The following is a 24,433-nucleotide window of genomic DNA, read 5'->3' as shown; positions in this document are numbered from 1 at the left end:
TATAGCCTATCACAAGCTGCAAAATGGCATTAAAGCCCACGACAACAACAACAAGTAAGCGAAAGCACCAGATTTGATGAAAAACTGCAACTAAAGGTTTTGGTAGGAAACTAAGAGCATCAGAGCCAATAAGTGAAGATGGTGAGAAAGTATTATTTCTGGAGACTAAATGGACTGTCACACAACTTGCTGCTTTCCCCATTGAACTATTTTGATACAGTGTTAGGTTAGTGATAGAATCTGTACAGGTCATGGCTGGAGTTCCTCCAACAGAGAGCATGCAACTGACAGGACATAAATATATGTCTTCCTTAGCTGATAATAAGAATGGCAATAAATATACCAACAGTTATGCATTTTGAATTTCCTCAAAATGTACTTTATTATTTAGTTCTGGAAATCTGAATGACATGTTGATTCCAAAACTTGATAATCACATTGAAACTGTATAGTAATTGATACTCACATCAAATTTATACAGTAATTGATACTCACATCGAAATTGTACAGTAATTGATAATCACATCGAAATCGTGCAGTAATTTTGACTACATTTCCAAATCACACTCTCCTTTCTGCACTCAAAACAAAATGAATGTGATATTCCATAGCATCTGTGTAATAATTTCAGTTACAAGAATATGTTTTGCACATTATGATTCAAAACAATCAATGACAGCAGAAACAGAGGTGCTGTTGTTTCAATGCCAGTACACTGCTCAAATCATATGTACACTGTACAGAATTGATTCGGCTATATAAAAAAACACTAATGTCAAATGCATGACAAAGCTCTAAGGTTACTGGGCTGTGCTATGAGTGCATTAATATTATTGTGTATTGATGAATCCACCATTGTGTATTTATTTTGGAATACAGCATAACTTGAATTACTTTGTTTCTTGTAGTGTATTCTTTTTATTATTAAGCCTTAGGTAGAAAGACAAATGAGTAATAATAAAAAGGTTACTGCATTTGTATGGGAAATATGAACTTGTTTCTTAAGACTAGTACGTCATGCCCAAGGTCATCCAGTATTACTCAGAAAAACTCATTCATATTTTCCCTTACAAAATGCACTAATCTATAGGTACTACCGTGTGGGTAAGTGGAGGTTTGTTGAAGCTATTGGGCTCCCTTGCAGCAGGTAAATTCAGCAATTCACTAGTAATTTTTAACTGCTTTTTAAATGTAGGTTTAAAACTAATTTTAAATCTAAAAACTTGCCTGGTACCATTGTAGAGATTCCATCCTCTCACATACCCACCCCTCTGATAATCTGTACTCAAGTGAAAAGAGGAAGTTGTTCTTAAGTAGATCATGACTAAAGAGGAGTCAGACTGTGATCATATTCTTCTTAATGTTTTTTCCCCAAAAGAGCTTAATTTTGAGATGAAATCTGTCAGTTCTGAACTTGATTGTAAGTTTAAAATCATCAGCTTATAAAAAAGCTGACAAATTTTAATTTGCATTGAATCATCAACAATAAAGCTAATAATTCTTCTTTATGTTTCTTTTCAATGCATTTTTCACCCCAAGGTAAACAAAACCATCATAGTTAACCCAATCAATGGGCATACACACATGCACCTAACAGCGCTGTTGTTGAAATTAGTTCATCATTTGCATTGAAAAATTAAATATTTCACCTGCTGAGTTAAGTGACTGAGATCATCAACATTAATCCCAGAGTGAACAGCCATCACAATAATTGGGAGCTCCTTTACTTACAAAATTTCTTTTAAAAAATCGTCATATCTTTAATGTACATATCAAACTTTATAAATCTAATCCTATTTTCAAAAATGTATTCAGAAATGCAGATATCATCTTCATATCACTCAGATATACATGAGTGAGTTGTCACGAGGAAACTGCACCAAATTACAGATATTGTTTTTAATTCTTAAGTGAGTGTGACAGATTCAAGTTACATATACTGTTGTTGAACTTTGAACAGTTGTATTGGTGGAAGGTTTTACTGCTGTAATCAACATGCTGCTCCCTTTTCTTCAGCTGTGTAGTAGTGCAGAGGTATAGTTATTAAGTTAAACATACCTTTTAATATTGTTCATTTATTATTTTCTCTTTTGGATAATAATTAGATTGTTTGTTGGAGATCCCAGTTTTCATTTGAAATTAATTTGTTACTCCCAAGCTTTAGTCATATAGTATTGTTTACAGAGAATCCCTAAGGTATATTTACACCTGTTAAAAATGTGTTTCAGTACCTGTGTGTAATTTCAGTTGTAACAATTTTATTTTTCAAGCCTGAATACGAAATTGTTTTTGGAAACTCCAATGTCAGATTTGGGCATTTTATAAATAATATATGCTTCATTGTGCATGTTTTTAAGGGAATTCTTATGGATCTGCTATTATGAATATCTTGAGATTGGTTGGTTTTTTTAATTATTCATGCTATTCATTTGCCAATTTTCTTGTAAATGTTGATACCATATTCATGATACTTTACAAAAAGATATATTAAGTAAGCAATGATTATGTTTTAAGTATTTCTTGTAGCATGCATTGATTTAAATTTGTAACTGTAACATTGAAGCCATTGTTTTGCACACATCCCTTTCTCTCATCTCATACAGCATAGATAATGTAGACATTTTCTTTAAGTTAACTGATGTACTTCAGTATTGCCGGATATGTTACACAACATGATGGTACTTAGTGTACCCGGATCATAATTTCTTTGCAGGATTTTTCTGTATATTCATCACACATGTTCAACAAAATCTGTTCCCACAATGTAAAACAAGTTTTCACTAGATATTCAAAATATATGTGAAACTTCGGTAATTCTTGTTTATGCAGAATGTATCATTCATGTCTGTCATATCTCTTGAATATAGCTGGCAAACATTTAGGTCTCCTGGTCAAAGACCAGATGAGCTTATGGGATGGCCTGTAGTCCATAGTTATTAACTGTCCATTGTCTGTTAACTGTCCATAGTCTATTAACTATCCATAGTCTTTTAACTGTCCATTGTCTATCAATTGTCCGTAGTCTATTAACTGTCCATTGTCTGTTAACTGTCCATAGTCTATTAACTGTCGATAAATGTCCATAGTCTATTATCTGTCCATAGTCTATTATCTGTCCATAGTCTATTAACTGTCCATAGTCTATTAACTGTCCATTGTCTATTAACTGTCCATCTGTTTTATTAAGTTTGTTATTACTACTCCTAAACTTCTTTGAGGCTTGCTATGATACTTCATACACACATTCATTCCTAGGTTAGTTTGTCTCTAAATGATAATGGTGTTATTCAGACATCCAGTATGGCTGCCACAGTGGTCATCTTGAAAATTATATTGCTACTTCTCTTGAATAAGACAGTCATATCAGCATTTAGGTGTTCATTAAGAGACCTTTTATGATGTCTTTTTGGTCCTGAATACAAATGTTGCTGATCTAACATCCAATATAACCGCCATGGCAACTATCTTGAAAACCTTGTTATTGCTACTTCTTGATGAATGGTCATATTTAAATGGTATTTTCACCAGAATACTTTTTATAGTCACCTCTTGGTCATCTGATATCCAGTAATGTTTGACGTGGCAGTATCTTGAAAATTTTATCATTGCTCCTCCAACTGGATAGAATCATATCTACATGAGGGTTTTTACTAGAAGGCTTCCTATAATCTCTGTTGGTCCAAAAGGAAAATGATGCTTAGCTGACATACAGTATGTTCCCCATGGCAGAATTTTGTTATCACTACTGCTGTACAGAAAAATAATTGCTACTTTTGTTCAGAAAGTCATATTGATATGGGTTTTAATCAGATGACTTCTTACGATCTCTTGTTGCTCCTACTGAATGGATGGCCATGTTCAACATAGTGTTTTCACCAAAAGATTTATAATATTTAGTTGATACTAAATGAAAAGATGCCACTCTTGCGTCAGATATGGCCACAGTGGCATCCATCATTGTATCTTATTGCTACTTCTCCAGAATGGATGGCCATGTTGACAAGGGGTTTTCATTGTAAGACTTCAGATGTCATCTAGTTGATCCTAAATGAAAATGATGCTGATGTTACATCTAATATGGCTGCCACAGCAGCCAGTTTGTAAAAATATTATTGCATAAGGATATCAGAGCTTGCTTCGTCACTTGGTACGTGAAAGGAAGAGATAGTCTTTTCTTGGATTAATATAAATTCATTTTGGTCAGTATAAAATCAGTTCAATCAAGGGACCTTTGTTACCTTAACATTTTGACAAAATTTTGGTAACAAAACATCTTGGCATAAGCCTCTTCTGCCATCCAAAATGGCTGCCATAATTAGAACTAAAAGAATCCTTCCAATGACAGAAAACATCACACAAATTCAGAATTATTAGCCAACTGCACTGGCATTTGGGTTTTGAGTTAGATATCTACCAGCTGAGTGCTCTCAGGCACATTTGTAATGCTTGTTATATTAAAGATACCATGCCACATCTGCATAATTTTTTTAAACGAATTATGCCACCTGATTGTTGCTTGCAAACAAAATTTTCCTTAATTGTTACTGGATTTCAAGAAGAGTTTATATGCAGCTTTTATACTGATTTACAACAGATCTTACATAGATGCCATTAATTGTATTTTGATTTTGGGATAATCAGTTCTCAGTGAAAATGGAAAGAAATAGTAGTAGATAGATTTTATGTTTTTTAAAAAGGTCCTATTTATTGTGTGATGGTTATCTTTGTTAAGTCGGATTCAGCTACGAGGTTATTTTAAGATCATAAAAGCATGCTTTATTGAAAACGTTTCTTGCTATGCTCCATTATTGATAAGAAAGTGGAAAGTAATATTACCTTTTTTCATCAGCATAGCCAGTTAAGTTGTATTCCACGATCACATTTCTTGTGAAAGATTCTCCCTTTTATGTAATGATCAGCTGATATTGGCAGAAATTTTAAAGGTTAAAGCTTCTGTTTTATCTACTGGTCAAGGGCCAGAAGAGTTCGGAAAAGGCCTGTTCATCAATTGTCTGTCAGCTCATTATCACAAGTCTGTTACTGCTACACCAACAAAACTACTTGAAAGATTGCCATAAAACTACAAACATGGTGGTGCTGATCTAGCATCCAATATGACTGTCCAGGCAACCATCTTGAAAACCTTGTTATTATTACTTCCAAATGGAAGTCACATTGACATGAGGCTTTATCCAGAAGACTTATAATGGTCATACATGAAAATGATGCCAATCTGTCCACAAGTCACTAGGGGTGAAACAATACACCTGTGCCACATATTGATATGATCCACGATACACAGCCTGTGATACTATACATATCAATACACTTATGAACATGATGGCCTTTCCATCATTGGAAGGTAGATGGTGCCCCTTTATGTATATTGACATGCTGGTTGTATTCCAGTATGCAGAATTACAGATATTTATATGCAATTCTCATCGATGACAAGAAAACAAAATACTTTGAAACAGACTATCTGTTGGTTGTTATTGAGTTGCTGTTTAATGGTGGCTCCATTTAAACTCATTTTAGCCACCAGGCCCTTTGGTTTGCATGGCATGAATGCTTTGAAAGTCATTATGATGTTGTCTTCAAAACAGAAGAAAGAATGGAATTTCCTCATTCAGAAATAATCTAGATTTGTATCTGGTCATGGGAATGAGAATGAATACCAACAAAATCTATCTTGTTGTACTTCTTGCAGATGCAACAGACTGCTTCAGTCACAGATACATGTATTTGTTAGTGAAGAAGGAAAACTATTGACAAAACCCTGTCCCAGTCGATAATTTTTTTAAAAATTACACAAGATGATAAACTTGAGTGGTTTAAAATCAGTCCCCATGCTGATTCTGTGCAAATTTTATTTATTTCATCAACACCATCATTCACTGGCTTAATATTTCAGCATAAAAAGAGAAATTCTAATTTTGTTCCCCATGTACAATTTAAGAGAGACAGATATTGAAGTGTTAGGTAAATATCGAACTATGACTGTTTCCTACTCCCCTTTATTTCTCCTCCCCCTTCTTACAATAAAAGGAGAGATGCTGTCAGGATTTTATCTTAAGAGGACTTTCACCCTTTGTCACCAAAAGAAGCGGGGAGTAAAAAGAAGGGGGAGGAGGAAATGGTCATAGTTCAATATTTATCTAAAACTTCAATATCTGTCTCTTTTTCATCCTGCTCAACTTTTTTAAGAGCTCAGATGAAATCAAAATCTTTAAAAGATGTCACCCCTGGTTTTATAAGTATTAATCTGTTAATTATTTTTGAGCATACTCTGTTCCTTATCTGTGTATGAATATTTTTCTGTACTTCCTTCTAAAGGGGCAATATACATAGCTATCTTTCTCTGTTTGAGGATGTTGGGTAACTGATCTTTGCGGCTGTTATTTACAATTTTCCAGAGCTCACAGATATTATCTTTTGGATGCATTTGCACCAAAATAGGCTCTTTCACTAACATAAACTTATTTTTTTAATCAGTATTTTACTGACTATCATACCAGATTTCTTATCTGTTCCAAAATGATGTATTAGGGTTGTTTTTTTCCATCAATGCCATAGTCTGTTTATGCAGACAGAGGTATTAAAATAAATATCTTTACTTATTAATTTCGTTTTTTCATCCTTATTTATTCAGTTTATCTTAACCCTATTAAGGACATATGGTTTTGTAGCATATTATATGCATGGCTAATTTGATTGATAAATTTTAAATTGTCTCTGTCTTAAATATACTCAATATTCTGCCATTCTATATTTATTTCCGAAATACCCCTGAATTGGAGATTGACCATCGTGCAGTCTGTTTTTGTCCATCCAACACAAACATCCGACTTGTACTTGTGACCATTTTCTGGCTCAAAATCACTCACTGGTATCTCCATTAACAATTTCCAAGCTCCAGTAATCCAATATACTTCATAGTTTTAAAAATTGTTGTCATCATCACTATCACCAGCCAGTATTTGGTGAATGAAAATGTCATGAACCACACCGGAAAGAACTGATTTGGGGTTTTCTAGGCAGCCCATATTTTAAATACACGTTTGTAAAACATCCTTCATGGAAGGTTCAAACTATGTCATAATGCTTATTCTACGGCACAGTGTGCTAATCAAATTTAGTTTAACAACCATTCATATTATGCTTGCAGAACCCAGATGTGTAAACAAGCATAACATGAATGGTTGTTAAACTAAATTTGATTTCATTGTAACATATTTCACTGTATGACACACCAGTAGTGTAGTTTTCAGATCAACCAAAGTGGACGAGAAAATATTCGACATAAAAACTTGGAGTAAAAATGGTTATTAAATGATGGGTACAGTACTTCATTATAGATACAGAACACATTTAGAATGTATCCTGTATGCTGAACATGCTTCTGGGTTAAGATAGCATGGAATAGGGGTGGGGCAGATTTCAACCATGTTGCTTTGTTTTAATTTGCAGACAGCGAGCGAGTATTCCTTATAAACTTTTTCATTTTTACTAAGAAAAATGAGTGCCTAGGACAGCAGATGCTGTTTCAGATGAATTCTATACTTAAAAAATAACAGGGCAAATTAATAATAATTATTCATGACTGCTGAATATTAAAGTTACATACTTAAATCAATTCTCCATCTGTTGTATCGATATATGTATTGTTACAGCAAAAGTATCAGTGAGTCAATATATTGATGAATCATTTCACCCCTAATAGCCACCGTGGTGGCCATTGTGAAAATCATATTATTGCTGCTCTACCTGAATGGATGGTCATATCAATATTGGGTTTTCACCAAATGACTTCTTTTGATGTCTTGTTGGTCCTAAATGATATTGATACCATTCTTACATCCAATATTGCCAACATGGTGATCATTGACAATTTTGTTATTGCACAACAATGTGAGACATGCTTCAGCATTAAGCAGTTAAAAAGATTAAAGGACTTATCTTTGATTCCTGGAAATTCATTTTGGCCAGTAAAGCATCAGTCCTGTTGAGGGATTATTGGTTTTGGGTGTTGCGTTGGGCTCATTAAGATTTGCAATCTCTATGTGCTTTTTTGTTGTTTTTTTTCCAGCGAAAAATGCTTGCCATTTACCTACACCATGATGGAAGTATTTTATCCAATGTATTCTGCTCTCAAATTTTGTGTTCAGAAGGAGTAGTCAACTACTTGACCAGCAATTTCACAGTATGGGCCTGGGATATGACGCATGACACCAACAGTGATAGGTAAAGGAATGCTATTATGATAGGTTTAGGACTGGGATCACTGTTCATTTAACAAATCAATTAGCAGTTGAAAATTATCAGCCTTAATTGAATATGTTTGTCCACAGAAAGGGATGAAGAGAACTGCTGATTCACATTTTGTATACATAAAATGAAGATATGTTCAACAAAATGAGAAAAAAAACCCACTCCTTGTTATGTGTTGAATCGCACAAAATTTATTCATAATTTGGCAGTATGATAGAATCTTGCTACCAGTTATGTAAAGGATGATACAGAGAAAACTTTAATGAGAAAACTGCAATCCCTGAAACTCATAAAAAAAATGTGTTAAGAGTTACGATCAGTTTGAGATAAATAATCAGATTGAAATAATCATTTACAATTGGCTGTATTCTCAGTTTAATGGTTTTGTTGATGATTTCAATTTATCTGTACAGCTTTTGACTAGCTGAAATAGACATATTTCATCTGGTTTGCATTTCAAACGGTATTAGCTAATTAGAACTGTAACAGTTATTCAGTAAATCACTATACAGTCAACCTCTAGACTGTAATCAGTAGACAATCAAATATTGTTGTACCTTTAGAAAAGGAATTCTTAATGAAAGTGTGCATATCATATTGTTGTTTTTGATCACAGTATGTATTGGTATTGGACTCATTTGTATGGTATCATTACACCTAAAAACCTACCATTATGTATTGATACCTAAGGCTGTTGTATCATTATGCTTATAAAACCTACCAGTATGTATTGATACCTGAGGCTGTTGTATCATTACGCTTATAAAACCTACCAGTATGTATTGATACCTGAGGCTGTTGTATCATTATGCTTATAAAACCTACCAGTATGTACTGATACCTGAGGCTGTTGTATCATTATGCTTATAAAACCTACCAGTATGTACTGATACCTGAGGCTGTTGTATCATTATGCTTATAAAACCTACCAGTATGTACTGATACCTGAGGCTGTTGTATCATTATGCTTATAAAACCTACCAGTATGTACTGATACCTGAGGCTGTTGTATCATTATGCTTATAAAACCTACCAGTATGTACTGATACCTGAGGCTGTTGTATCAATATGCTTATAAAACCTACCAGTATGTACTGATACCTGAGGCTGTTGTATCATTATGCTTATAAAACCTACCAGTATGTACTGATACCTGAGGCTGTTGTATCATTATGCTTATAAAACCTACCAGTATGTACTGATACCTAAGGCTGTTGTATCATTATGCTTATAAAACCTACCAGTATGTACTGATACCTGAGGCTGTTGTATCATTATGCTTATAAAACCTACCAGTATGCACTGATACCTGAGGCTGTTGTATCATTATGCTAATATAATGTTCAGATTTTGATTTACAGTAGTAAAAGAGTAAACAGCAGCATGTTTTTTTTTCTTCTTCAATTTATTGTTTGGGAGTTGTGAGAATTATCATCTTCTACATTTTACATTATAAACTCTGTTTCATCTTTTCTTCAGACTTCTTATTTAACTTTTCCATGCAATGTAGTATCATTATTTTCATGGGTCTCAGTGTTGTGGTTTTATTTTGTAAAAGACATTTTTGTGGGTCCTTAAATCCATGCTTTTGCATGTCAAAGTTTTCATATTTTTTGGCATTTAATTTCATGGAATAACCTTTTCAATTACCCCAAGTAAAGAAGTCAAAGAACAAAACTATGATAACAATAAATAATTGCCAGTCTAATAGCCAGTATGTGTACAAACCAAACATCTGTCAAGAAAAATCACTTACACTTAAATATTTAATTGAGCTGATGCAGACAACAGCACTAAGCTAATTGGTTATTAAAGTACATGTTTGATTGCTTCCTTAAAACACTGTCCTTACTTTTTATGACAAGCATTGCATTAACGCAGTGGCTGACGAGTGGTAACATTCACCTTAGATCCCAGTTAGTTTGGATAATGTCTTCATTCCACTGTGAACCAAACATGTGACCAGCTATAACTTGCTCTGTGCACTTTGCATTATCTACATATAATGTGGTTTTGAGCCCATCAAGGCATGAAGATGCTAACTCGACTGAAAAACAATGGAACCATTCCTTTGTTTAAGCCTGCCTCATATATTAACCAACTTCAAGCACAAGATTTTACTGAAACCCTTATCAAATACAGGCAAATCTTGCTGAATGGATAATTGTACAGAGTTCCTGCACAGATCTGGAATTCTTGAAAAGGTCTAAAAATTGAAAATTGCCTTTCCAAGTCTTGACAGTGTCTGAAAAAAATATTAAAAGATGAAATGTACTGAAAAACTTTTTGCTATTACAAACATCTATGTCAGATAACAGTAACATGACTGCTCTTTTGTGTTTGGGAAGTCTGGAAATTTTTATTTTTTGTTCTGGAAAAGGTATGAGAAAGGACTAGAATCTTTTTTTTTGAATTTTTGGCAGGAACACAATTTGTAGCTGTTGCAAAACTGTGTGAAAGTTCAGACTTAATTATCCATTGCTTAAAGATTATTGGACTTGTTTAATTCAGTAATTTCAGGATTATTTAAGTGACAGGTAGTATGTAATGCCAACTAAGCAATAGCATGTAACAGGGGTGCTTTTCACATCAGCCAAAAATGGTAGAGGCAATTAGCTTCAAAAGGATACTTCATAAGTTTAACATCAAATGCATCAGTACAAACCAGAGAGAAGCCATTACAGGTGTATTTGAAGGAAAGGATGTAACTGTACCAACATGGGCCGACAGTGGAAAATTGCTTATTTATGAGTCCATTCCATTTGTTTGCTCCCCTTTCTCTCGATCATGTAGGAACAATGTTCAAATTTGAACAAATTGATTTTGGTTGGATGTGATGGCTTGCCACTGCATGCAATGAAATTCACAGACCTGAAGCTCTGAAATATCTGATCAATCCACCAAGGTGTAGATAGAGTTTACATATCAGAACCTTGGCTAATAAAGATGCAGTATATGCAGAGTATTAATTTCTACATAAATTTTACCTTCGCTGGCAGAATACAGACAAAGCATTCGTTTTTATAAGTCTTTGGTATGACTTGGCCTAGGTCCGAATCTGCAACCTCCCACTTCTGAGGCTGAAGTTAGAACCACTTTGGTCATTTGAGTGGTCTGCTTATTATGCACAGGGATCTGGGTCTGTGCAATGTGCAGTTGGACTTTAACTAATAAGCGAGTATAAGCTATACATAAGAGTAACTAAAACTAATGTTCCTTGTGTTATTTGAAACTTTGTATTCTCTTGCAGACTCTTTACAATGGCAACAAGACATTTTGGTAGTGTAGTAGCCACACAGGTACGAGGCTACCAACCAGATGACCTTCCAGTTTTGTTAATCATTACCAGGTCTAGGTCTGCAATAGAAGTTGTGGATGTTGTAAGAGGTTAGTTATGTACATATTGTCCCCTTGACATGGTGACTTTCCACAGAAAGTTGTTGTGGCTTGGTGGTTAGCTTGCAAGATTTGTGACCAGAAGGGGGTGTAAGTTCCAATCCTGCCTTGACCAAGTTGAATTGGCTGCAATTTTGTGTCTTGGGGCAAGACATTTACTTTGATTTGCTGTACAGTTCTTAAAACCAAACCAAAACCAAACTTAACATCAGTAACAATGTATTATGTTACAAAGAAGAAAAAAAAAGTTTTTCAGCAAAACATTCTACAAATTGAGTGTGAAATTGTTCAAAATTTTAGTCTTGATTTGTGTTTGTATATTCTATAATTGGGGAGAAAATGTTGAGGTTTAACATTTCTCCATCAAATACTTTACCTGATCATATTAGCATATTTACTTTCTGCTACCTCCAGAATCCAGCCCTTCCTGACACATCAAATAAATGTCTTTTCATCTGTAGATGATATGGATGAAGAGGAGTAAATCTTATATATTATTCACACTGGGTAGCCATCCATAGCCCAGATGTTTTGAGTTGAAATTTTGGCTTGTAACTGTCAACAATGCCACACAAGAATCAAGGAAAATATTTTCTAATTTTTACCATCCACTATTTATATTTTGGTGATATTGTAAATTGCAGTATCAACATAATGGATGTGATCAACATTTTATTGTTTCACAGTGTACTTACTGTTATTTTTGCATTCTTGTACTGCTCATTATTGTCCATATGATGTTGAGTGGTGACATTTTATTGTACTGGTTTATTTTCTTTCTATTCTCTATTTCATTGCAGATATGTCCTTATAGGGCAAGAAGTGCTGTTGTTTTAATGTCATAAGCAATGGTTCCCAACCTTTTCGAGTATGAGCAACCCATCTTAATTTTAAAAAATTGTGCAGATGCCAACATGCTAATATTTGTTCTTTTTGGCTCTTTTAATTGAGAAAAGACATAATGACAAAAACTACAGACCTGCTAACCCTACTGAAAAGATAGGAAAAATCCCAATTTATGGACCTATCTCCCGATTCCCAGATTTTTTAGAAAAAAATCCAGATTTCTCAATTCCCTGTGAAAAAAAAAACTTTTTTTAAATACAAAAACATCATTTTTCTTTTCCTTTTTTTCTGTTTCTGGTTTTTCTGTGTCTGTGTGTTTCTTAGTACTTTACCAAATCCGGCTTGATTTCCGGTTTTCAGCCACCAATACAAATAGATTGATTCACTGTGGTTCTCTTTATCCAACCCCATCAGCAAATCTCAGCATCGTAATGAATCAGTTTCTCAGCAAGAAGCGAGAAAAAAAAAAAAGAAAAGGAAGTATCTGTTGACTTTTCACCAGCCAAGAAAAAGAAATGGGATCAAAAATATTTGAGTGATTACAAGAAGCAGTCATATCATATATGCTTTCATATCGTCCATCTACTCATGGGGCCTATCATGAATTCTGCCACTGATGATCAGCTCTTTCCACATTCAGTTCTGCATCATAATTGTAGATTTGGTAAAGCTGAAACTCTATGTAGATCATCAGTGTAGATTCATTCCATTCATTCGGAGAAAATGTCCAGGTCCTTAAACGATATTTCAGATTGTTTAGACATCTGCAATGCTTGCATGAATAAGTAAGTCATCCTTTAGTGGATTGCTCTCAGGAAAAAAAGGATGGAAATGGCCAACTATTATTTCCAACCCTTGGGAGAGTAATGCTATCAATACTTTCAATGCTGCACAGCAAAGAGCATTCTCAATAATAAAAAAAAAAAAGGCAGCCAAAGAGCCAGCCTGTCAGCATCAACCCTGAAAGCTGTTCTTGTTAGCAAATTTGGCACCCAAGGACAAATAAATGATGAACTTTTGCAGAGCAAATCTACAACTTACAATAGACTGAAATAACAAACATCTTTATCATGATATATGCACCTTACTCTTGTACCTCCTGATTTTTTTTACCCTGCTTCCTGACTTTTAATGGTGATTTGGGGGCAGATTCCTGATTTTGATTTTTTCAATGTTGGCAGGTCTGAAACTATTATGAACAAGGGTGGATGAAATCAATGAAACATTTGCATTATGGTTTGGGAATACCTTTGTTGGTGTACCCAACTCCGCATAAACATACATGTCTGACATGTCACGTACAGGCTGAACAACCTGGCTGACTCATCAAGGAGAGACCAACAGCTTTATACAAAATGGTCTCTCCATCTTATAGTCTTCAGTTCAGTCTGATCACTGCTTGACTAATTTGTTATGAAGTTGTACAACAAACTGTCCACTTTCTTATCCCCATTCCTGGAACATTAGGATGGGGCCATCAATTCCCTCTCAGTCATCTTGGAAGGAATTTTGGCATGAGCACCAGTTTTTCTAATACCCAAAATAATTTAAACAACAAGAGCTAGGGACAGCAAGATTGCCCACTACTGATGGGACAAATCATAGATCAACAACCTCCTAGATCTGTACCCAGGAAAATTATAATATTGATGTAACATGTTTTCCTTTAACTCGTTCAGCCCCAGCATGGTTATCAGTATCACTGCTGCTATGCCCCAGCAGCACTAAGCTGTGTCTAGCTGCTTGTGCCCCAGAGAGTTTTTACCTGTCTGGAAAATTTTGTAAACATCATGCACATGCATTCACTCTTACATTAATTTCTCTTCTTACATCAAATAAAAATCCACAAAATTTTCACCAATTATTCCAAATGAATTTGCCAACACAGTGATGCATTTTTTTCATTTGTCCAAGTCTTTCACAACTTATTTATACACTATTTACAAAATTACATGTATGTGCAACATATTTAGATTCAGTCTCAGTAACTTCTATATCCGAATCTAAACTCGCAAAATATCCAGCTGCCAAACATATCTTTCCTCTGCTTGCTCACTATTTTCAAGATCAAACCTGAGAAACTCCTCATTTTCGCTCTCATCGTCATCAAAAAACACTCTTGCGTTCACCATCATGTATGATTTTTCATGAACAGATCATGTATAGTGAAACTGCTCTCAATTAGTAACACTTGGCTTCTGAACGATTCAGATTTGCACAAATGAAAGTAAAATCATTTCTGATTGGCTTAATATTGGTCTGATTCTTGGGGAAAAAACCATTTGTAACCAATCAGAGACATATCTAACACACATTCACCATGACTGGAGAAGGGATTGGCCATTGAATGCAGAATCCAGATCACACATACAGGCAGGATCGGGGCTGAATGAGTTTTATATATAAAAAAAAATGGTTGTCATCAGCAGGCAACTTTACATTGATCATCAAAATGAAAAACTACAGGACCTAGAAAATGCTTACCTGGTTATGTTACTATTATTCCCTCCCACCCGTCCTTGCAAATGCAAGCATCCTGTTGACAATGCCGCTTAAGTTTGAACTGATAATGTCTGGAGTATATGGCCATCTAGCAGGAATCAGGAGATAATTTGTACAAGTTACTCCCCTTTGTCCATATATATATATATATATATATATATATATATATATATATATATATATATATATATATAATGAAAGATATAAGATGTCTTTTCATATTTGAGAGAACTGGATTCTGGAAGTAGCAGAAGTTATTCATAATATTATTGTGATCAGTTTATGTGTTGTGGGAGAAACATGATCAACTACGAAGAAAGGTTTTGAGAGGTATGCATTTAACTTTTTTCTTTTGTATATTCCATATATTGTATTTATGTCCACGCATATATGTATATATAAGTTACTGCATTTGTATGGGAAAATATGAACAAGTTTTTTTCGGATAGATACTGCACGACCTTGGGAGTGCGGTATATCCATCTGACAAAATGAGTTCATAGTTCCCCATACAAATGCAGTAACCTTTTTATTATACACTCATTTTCATTTTCTACCTGAGACTTAATTATATAAACAAAAATACACTACGAGAAACAGAGTAATTGAATTTATGCTGTATTCCAAACTAAATACACATTCAAGCACAGATTCATCAGTACACAACAGCATTATAAATTATCACGTAATGCCTCTCAGCGAAATTTGAACTTAGTCAAGTGCTTGACATCACTTTCAAAAGAAATCGTCATTTTGGTCTACTTAAAATAGAAATTTAGAGTCATATTGTGAATGAATGTGCATTGCAGCATTTGGTCTGGAATGAATGGGTTTTGGTTTTTTTTTTCTTCAGTTCTATTAAATTTTGTGATTATGGACTGGATTTATCTGTGTCAGTTCTACATGAAGTAACATCTGATTTGAGCAGTGAAGGAGCATCGTGTTGACTCATCTGCCTGTGTGTTTCTGTTCTGTCATTGAATGTTTGGAATCATAATGTGGGGGGGGGCGGAATATGAACTCTCTCAGTTGTAATTATCAAAAAGATGCTATGGAATATTGGAATATAGTCAGAATTACAGTACAATTTCGAATTGTGTGATCAAGCTTTAGAACCCATGACAGCTCATGTAATTCAGATTTGCAGAAATAAGAAAGTACATTTAGAGGAAATTCAGGATGTAAAAAAAAATATACATTCTTATTACCAGCTAAAGAAGACATGTTTATGTCTTGTCACTTGCATGCTATTTGTAGGGACCCCAGCAATGTTATGACCTGTATGGCGTCTATCGCTAGCCTAAATTTGAAACATTATATTATAAAAGTTAACACAGAATATCTTAAAGCAGTGGTATGTGGCAGTCCACAAAACAGATGCTTTAGTTCATTCAGAAACATTTAATCAACCAAATCCTAAAGGTCTACTACATGAGTGTACAGAACCTGTTTACAAAGTGGTTAATACATTATACTACTATTGGGCACACATGCATGAGCGTGCAATATGAAGGTGTTCAATATCGTTAAATACTGCACAATTCTGACAATGTAAAGTTAACAGAGACAAAAATGAGCATATATATATATACACACACACACGTGCACACACATATCCAGTGTTTTAAATCCTCAAGCTAAATGGTTTCAATGAAATTTACTATATTCAAAGTATCTGATACTTCTGATTTGGATGAATACATTTTTTTCACCCTACCCCCCCCCCCCACTCCCCAAGAATGTCTTGTAAATATTGAAAACATGGGGTAATTTCGGTTGATTTTGAGGTATGATTCTCATGTATGTTAGTTCAATACAATGCTGAAAACACACATTATTCCTTTTTAATGTTCTTTTCAAATGAAATGCAACATTAACTTTCTAAAAAAGAAAAATCCATCCTATTTTAGCTTGCTTTGCTCCTAAGAAAAATGTGTATTGTGTGAATGCATTCTTTACTCTGGTGTTACTCCTTATAAATAGCTTGGAATAAAAAAATGAAGTTACTTCAAAAGAGATACATTAGAATCAGTCTCCACCTGTAAATACAACAGTTACTTCAGTAAAAGGTACACCTAACTCTGAACAGTATCGATTTCGATCCGCAGTCTCGAGATGCACTAGCGGTGCAAGTCTATAATGTCATTAAACTAATACACGACATTAAACCAATTGCCTGTTGAAAAGTCAAAATGTTACCAGCCCCAACATTGGGCTTAATGTGGCAGCTTATATTTCATAACTAAGGATTCTTAGAATTAGTGACTGAAGAATCTTGATTATTTATCTTTATGCCAAGATTTTATGTGGATATGGACCCATCTATTGAGTCTTATATTTCCCCATAACATTTAATAACAGTTGACATATCAGAGAGTAGTGGCAAACATTATCTAACAGAGACTATGAGATGTTGCATAAAAGTTACTTAACATAAAGACAAATAATTAACTTTATGCAAGTAACAGTTTTCATGTACCCTTAGCTGTGGGATATAGATTGGGAAGTACTGCCCATGTTTGGTTAAAATTTGGACTTGTCTGTCAGCAGTTGGCCTGATGTCACCCATTAGTGGACATGCATAGGGAAATCTGGCCAGTCCTGCATAAGCTTTCATTGCTTTGAAGTGAAAAACCAAACCAGGGTCCAGGAAAGAAACAAAATGAACAAAAACAACTGACTTTCAATATTGCCACAACAAAGGTCAATTTGAAAATCTTGTTATCACTATTCCTAATTGGCTGATTATATTTATTCTTTGTTTTTACCAAAAGACTTCTTTTGACAGTTAGTTGGTCCTAAATGAAAATTGTGCTAATCTGATATCCATTACAGCAACCATCTTGAAAATATCGCTGTTACTTTTCTAAAATGTTACTTTTCTAAAATTGGCTTCCCTCCAAAGGACTTTTTATAATGTCTTATTGGTCATAAATGGTACCAGTCTGACATCCCATTGTCCACAACAGCAGCTAATTGAATTGTAATTTTAATTGCTGAAGAATATCAGAGATGGTTTTTGCACTCAGCAATTAAAAGGAAGCACAGGTTTTGTCTTGAGTTCCTGGAAATTCTTTGCAGTCTGTAGATCTTCAGTCCCTTTGAGTGATTGTCAGAGAAAATACTTCCCCAAATTAGATATGATAACTTCAGACCATCACAACACATGATTTCTCTTATATTGAACTGGTAAAATAATTTCAATTTCAGCTAGAAATGTAGTTGCACCATTATTATTATTATTAGTTGTACCATGATATAGTTGGTCCTAAATGATAACGATGCTGCTCAGACATTAAATATGGCCAACTCTCCAGTATAAATTGAACATTTTTATGAGCTCTACTTGTCATGGACCAGAAGATATGGGATGGTCATTTGTCCATGATCCCTCTGTTTGTTAATGCTGCTCGACTTAAACTACTTGGAGAATTGCCTTGAAACTTTACACCTAAACTCACCCCATGATATGGTTGGTCCTAAATGATAACGATGCTGCTCGGACATCAAATATGGCCAACACATTGACCATCTTAAAAATCTTGTTAGTTCTACTCCACTTGAAATGATGGTCATATCAACATGTTTTCACTAAGAGATTTCTAATGGTATCTCTACTCATCTCCAAAAGATAGCTATATCAACATGGTGTTTTGACCTATAGACTTCTTATGATACCACTTTGGTCTTACATGAAAATGCTGCCAGTCATACATCCATGATTCTAATGATTGTCGTAAGTCTTGCAGTCATGTCTCATTATATTGGCTTTTTCACCAAAATGATGTCTACTTTGTCCTAAATGGTGCTAAGCAGACATCCAGTATTTTTAAAACAACAGCTAATTTTAAAATCTTACTGTTGCTGAAGAATATCAGAGATGGTTTCAAAACTGGATGGGTAAAAGGAAGAAATGGTCTTATCTTAAATGCCTGTAAATTCTTTTCGCCCAGTAGAGTGTCAGTCCCATTGAGGACTCTTGTTACAAGCTAGTGTGAGTAAATTTCAGCAAGGCATTATAGATAAAATTAGTACCCTTGATACTGTCACTAGTTCACCTCCTGTATAAATGAAACATTTTACAGATGAGAACCTGATCCCAGTTGTACCCATAATACCAGGCTTAGCTTGTGCTTATTAAGTAACGCAGTTATCATACAGTGTGTGAAATCTATTAAAAGCTGCAACTGAACATGTGTCATTTGTGCAGCAAGATCACATAGTTCAAATAACCACCCTCTGTTACTTGGCACAGAGCAAGTATCAAACTCACTGCTCAATCAAAGGTTGTTACAAGCCAAGGGATTAACATCAAACAGACACAAGAAGTTGTAGAATTCTTCTTGACACTGAACAGGTATTAAATTCACAGCACAGTCATAAGAAATGTCAACTTAAAAACAAGGTGAGTGATCCCTTATCAGGCAATGTGCACTAGCAGAAAACTTGAGAAGTATATTTTTGGAATTAAACTTATGGAAAGGAATACACAAATTCAGTCAAAACTTCTATTACATCAAACAGTATTTATACAGCAAAAGACAAATATAAATGCAAATACAGGTTGTCCCAACTTGCACAAAAATGGAAGCAATATACTTGCTTGTAAACAACATTGAAAGATTTTCATTTCCCAAAAGATAGCATTATTTCCCTATTGATAGCCTTACTAATTTGATCACTCCTGTTGAATCTCTTTGCTCTTGTTCTGTCTCTCAAACACAGATGCATTAACTATAAACAAGTTTTTTCGAGTTCTTTTATATTTTTTGAGATGGTTACTATTTTTGTAAGAATACAAGTTGCCAAGTTGCATTTAACTTCTTGACGTGGGCTCATATTGCTGCATACAATTTACCAATAACTAATACATGTTCAGACCATCTTAATCATTTTGCCAACACAACACATCGTAACAGCTACAAAGAAATATGCTCTAAATGCAGATGAGATTACACGCTGAGACATTGTCTTTCATCTCTTTCTTTTTCTCTCTCTCTCTCTCTCTCTCATTCACTAATAAAAATGAAAGTCTTTTTGGTACTTATATTTTTATTTTAATTGGATTCTTGAGTTGAGAGCAGACTGAAACAAAACATTTACATTTATTTTGTATGTTAGTACTGTTCGGTTGTCGAGTATCATGTTCCATAGACCTTATTTGAGTACAGTTTTTTTGTACACTGAAAGTAATAATAATTTTTTTTTGTGTATGAAAAATTACATGAAATAAGGTATTTGAATGTGCTGCAGACATCAAGTTTCCAATATTGCCCCTAGATTTAACAAAAAAAATTGTATGTCACATTAAGAAGAAAACCCATACTCTGCATGAATCAAGTTTTTAAGTAAAAATGGTCAGCTCATCCACAAACGGTATATGCAGATAAAAATTGGAACTGTTGATTATCTTCTTCAGGTAATGAAGATATTGATGGTCTAATGACACATTTAATCCAAGATTATGAAGTGTTTAGAGAACAGCAGAAAGCAGAAATTGTTGAAGAGGTCAGTATTTTCCCAACATGTTAAACCAAACAGACTTATTCTTACTATGCAGTCATTTGTTAAAGATCCTGTTGACTTCATTCAGAGCTGTTGGAACAAAGTAGTCCAACATTCTGTCCTGTAACTAGGAACTGGTAATTATGCTGTTTATTCGAGCAAAGATTTCTTATCTGTATATCATGAGCTATGTTCCATTTTTGCTATTAGCAATCACCTGTAATCAGTTATCTTTAAGCCATGTATACCACGTGATAACACTAAATCTTTTCAAAATTGGCCTATTGTATCACAGTTTCCTTTTCAAACTGATCACATATTTTGTCCTAATTCCAGTTTGCTCGTCAGACTGGCCACTTACTTTGTCTTAATCCCAGTTACCTCTTCAGACTGGCCACTTACTTTGTCTTAATCCCAGTTTGCTCATCAGACTGGCCACTTACTTTGTCTTAATCCCAGTTACCTCTTCAGACTGGCCACATATTTTGTCTTAATAAGACTTCTGAATACTAATCAAACCTCTGCATAGTTTCCACTTCTATAATATAACTAAGATTTATGTTCCAAACAGGGCTTGGTTTCAGAAAGGTACATTGTTTTATTTTTATTTTCCTTATTTTCACAGATATCTTTGGTATGAAGAGAGCATTTTTTTCTTTGCACATGAATTAATAAATTAACATTTCTAGCCTTTGTTTTGAGTCAGGATATAGACAATTGGTGTAAATATTTGGTAAGTTACAGAGTCCTTTTTGGTTTAATCAGCATGTAGACAGTCAGTGTTAAATTACAGAGTATTATAAGTAGACGATGCAGAGCACATGTATTGATCCTTATTTTATTACATGTTTATTAGGGACCCACATCAATATGTTTGAGCCCTGTAGTAATCATCTTTACTCTCCATCCATCCATCTAGTCACACTTCTTATAGGGGCCCCGAGTGGCCGAGTAGTCTAAAGCGCTCACCGTTACGGATCACTGCCATCTCACCTCTGTCTGCGCGAGTTCGAGTCTCAGCCTCGGCTAATGTTGGTGCGTGAGAAAGCCTGCCAGTAGCTTCTCGTGGGTCGGTGGTTCTTCCTGGGGTTTTCCAGGGTTCTTCCTCCACCAATTATACTGGCCGCTATGTATAGCCTATCTTGTGCTGAAAAATGGCGTTAAACCCTACAACAACAACAACACACTTCTTATAACCAACAAAGCCCCTTCACTCCCTATATATAATTGATGCCATTTGGTAGGTGAATAGCCTATGATGTATGGATGTTCCTTTTAACAGGTTTGTCTTTTTAGGCCCAATTTGTATTGAGTTAATGCCATTTTTCAGAGTTTTATATCTCTCCTGCAGCAGATCCTTGTAACCAGCATAACTTGGTTACCACTGAATATATTTTGATGAAGTTTTGTGTGTACATTGTCTCATAGACTTAGATATGTTGTTTTTTTTCATCACTTCCATTTTGGTTAGAGTTATGGCCTATGACAATTTAACTTCACATCTTCTTATGGGATGTTCTTTTAACTGGCAACATTCAAGTACAATTGGACATATTCAAATCAGATTTGGTACAAACTTTGCCCCATAGAGCTAGATGGACCTTTTACGGACTTTACCCCATCAGTGTCATTTGGGATAGTGTTAGGGCCCTCACAAGTAACTTTATATTATCATATTTCACATGGGATGTTGCTTGTAACCAACACAGGTAAAGAACCATTCAACATATTCTTATGCAATTTGGTTTGAATATCACGAACCTACATGTTCCTTTTATGAATGTGTTCGTGTCAGTTCCATTTTTAGCATAGAGGAAAGCTATGGTAACCATTCCTAGTCTTGACATCAGCATCTGTGTCCATACATTCAAAAGCATCTACATGTATGGAACCTTACTGCACATCAACCATTAATTATTTCTAGGTCCTAGGCATTAACTTGGAATGGGTTTGGTAGAATCTGCCCCTAGGGGAGGGGGGCAGATGTATTAACTTTGTACATGTACATTCTTGGTTCAGTTCTTCTGTTTTGCTCAGGATTATCGCACTTTGTGTGTGTGTGTGTGTGTGTGTATATATATATATATATATATATATATATATATATATATATATATATATATATAATATTTATATTTATATACACACACACATACCTGGAATAATAAAACTTGGTGAGAGTATGAGTTTTGAAAAGTACTACACCAGCATTATATAATGGGTCAATATGATATATTTTATACTTCACTGAATTTGGCTAACTTGAATTTTGATTTTGAAGTTTATTTCCCAAGTTCTATTTTTACAAAAATCAACAAATTTGACGATTATTTCAATCTCTAGGTACCACACTTTAAAATAAAAGAATGGCAGTGTGACTTAAATTTAATTTTTTCTGGCACAATTTAAGTTTTTTCCATTGAGCTCATGCTTAAGCTTTTATGCATACAGTTATACTTGGAATCATGAAGCTTGGTGGCAGCTATGACCCATATATTCATGCATCATTAATTTTGGTGAAATTAATGTGTTTTAACTTTAGGTGCAATAATAATTAACTTGACAGTTGTATACATCTCTGTTAGTACCACACCTGTACAGAAATCATAAGTCTCTGTGACTTACATTTCTACTTCTCAAACTTGTCTACTTCTCAAGCTCTGTTTATGCAAAAATAAATTATTTCTAGTAGAACCATATTGTTGCAAGAAAGGACCAGCATTTCACATTTTACTGGCCTATTATATATATATATATATATATATATAAACTGCACTCATTGCAAAGGTAGGTCATTGTGGCCTGTATTCTATGTTTCACATACTTTAACAAATTGTTCATTTGTAAATTTATTTCTCAAGCTCTGTTTATGCTAGTATTTTTTCAGCCAACTCTACCATCTTGTAGCCCACCCCCTTCTGATTTTGAAAACAAAAAGCATCAAGGATATAAAAATTGCTCAGAATTTACTCATTTCATTCACTGATTTACAATTTTTAACTCAGTTGTGTTACCAAGCAGCTCCCAACACTGTCAGATTCATTGCATGTCACTTTACAGAACTTAAGTCCTAACACAACATTCGTATTTGCAAAGGCGAGTAGGTGTTGCTCTTCAACATGATTGATATAGTTCATTGTGTTCTGTAAGCTCAGTATAATTCTGTAAATTTATGTATCATTAAGATATAAGCACATAACTTTTTACCATTTTTTTAGCGTGTTAACTTCTATTTGTGTGTAGGCCTTGCTTCTACACCTTACAGAAAATTGATGCTTCCAGTATTCATAAAATGACATTGAGCAGGCTCTTTTGTTCACATTGAAAACTTCCATTTGGTTTAAAATGTGAAGACAATATTTTTAGGACTGCTTGGTAACAGATCAGTGAATGAAATGAGTATGGTTTGTACATTGTTTCAGAAACATTTTATGGGGTGTACAAGCTGCCAGGCATGTAGACTGAAACTACAGAATCATCAAACTGGATGATTGTATTCATCTCTATTAGTACCACACCCTTAATACAATAGAATCCCACTGTGATCAACATTTCACATTTTTTGGCTTAGGTTAAATTTTAGGAATTTATGTCAAAACCAAATAGGGTTTGTTTTTTAGCGCCCTGTTTACATAGTATTATGCTAATCTTAATTTGGTGAGAGGATGCATCTTGATGTTTACCATATTTCGTTTATTTTTTCGTACCCTTTAGTTTTTTGTACACAATACAGTTATCAAAATAATAATTTAAATGTATCATAATTTTTCATACATATCACTTTGTATTTTTCAAAAATATCCATTAAATTATCAGACATAAAATTTCTTCTAAGATTTACATTTGCAAAAAAGATCGAAAATAGCATATTGCCATTTTCTTTTTACAAAAATTAATAATTGTTGGTGAGAAA

At 34.3% G+C, this 24,433-nt stretch overlaps 1 protein-coding gene across 1 annotated transcript in view; it reads left to right on the top strand.

The window, feature by feature from the left end:
• The window catches only part of LOC149807077 (FAS-associated factor 1-like), a 101,945-nt gene that overhangs the window by 48,308 nt on the left and 29,204 nt on the right, over positions 1 to 24,433 (top strand). Inside the window, exons 11-13 of the mRNA XM_089961557.1 lie at positions 8,090 to 8,244; positions 11,522 to 11,658; positions 20,435 to 20,523. Of these exons, the coding sequence (XP_089817683.1) occupies positions 8,090 to 8,244; positions 11,522 to 11,658; positions 20,435 to 20,523 (381 nt within the window). The remainder of the gene's footprint in view (positions 1 to 8,089; positions 8,245 to 11,521; positions 11,659 to 20,434; positions 20,524 to 24,433) is intronic.

The sequence above is a fragment of the Sinohyriopsis cumingii genome, chromosome 1 (assembly GCF_028554795.1).
Source record: "Sinohyriopsis cumingii isolate HCF-2022 chromosome 1, ASM2855479v2, whole genome shotgun sequence".
NCBI classification, from domain to species: Eukaryota; Metazoa; Mollusca; class Bivalvia; order Unionida; family Unionidae; genus Sinohyriopsis; species Sinohyriopsis cumingii.
Note: the sequence above shows the minus strand (reverse complement) of the source record. Positions and strands in the feature narration are given on the sequence as shown.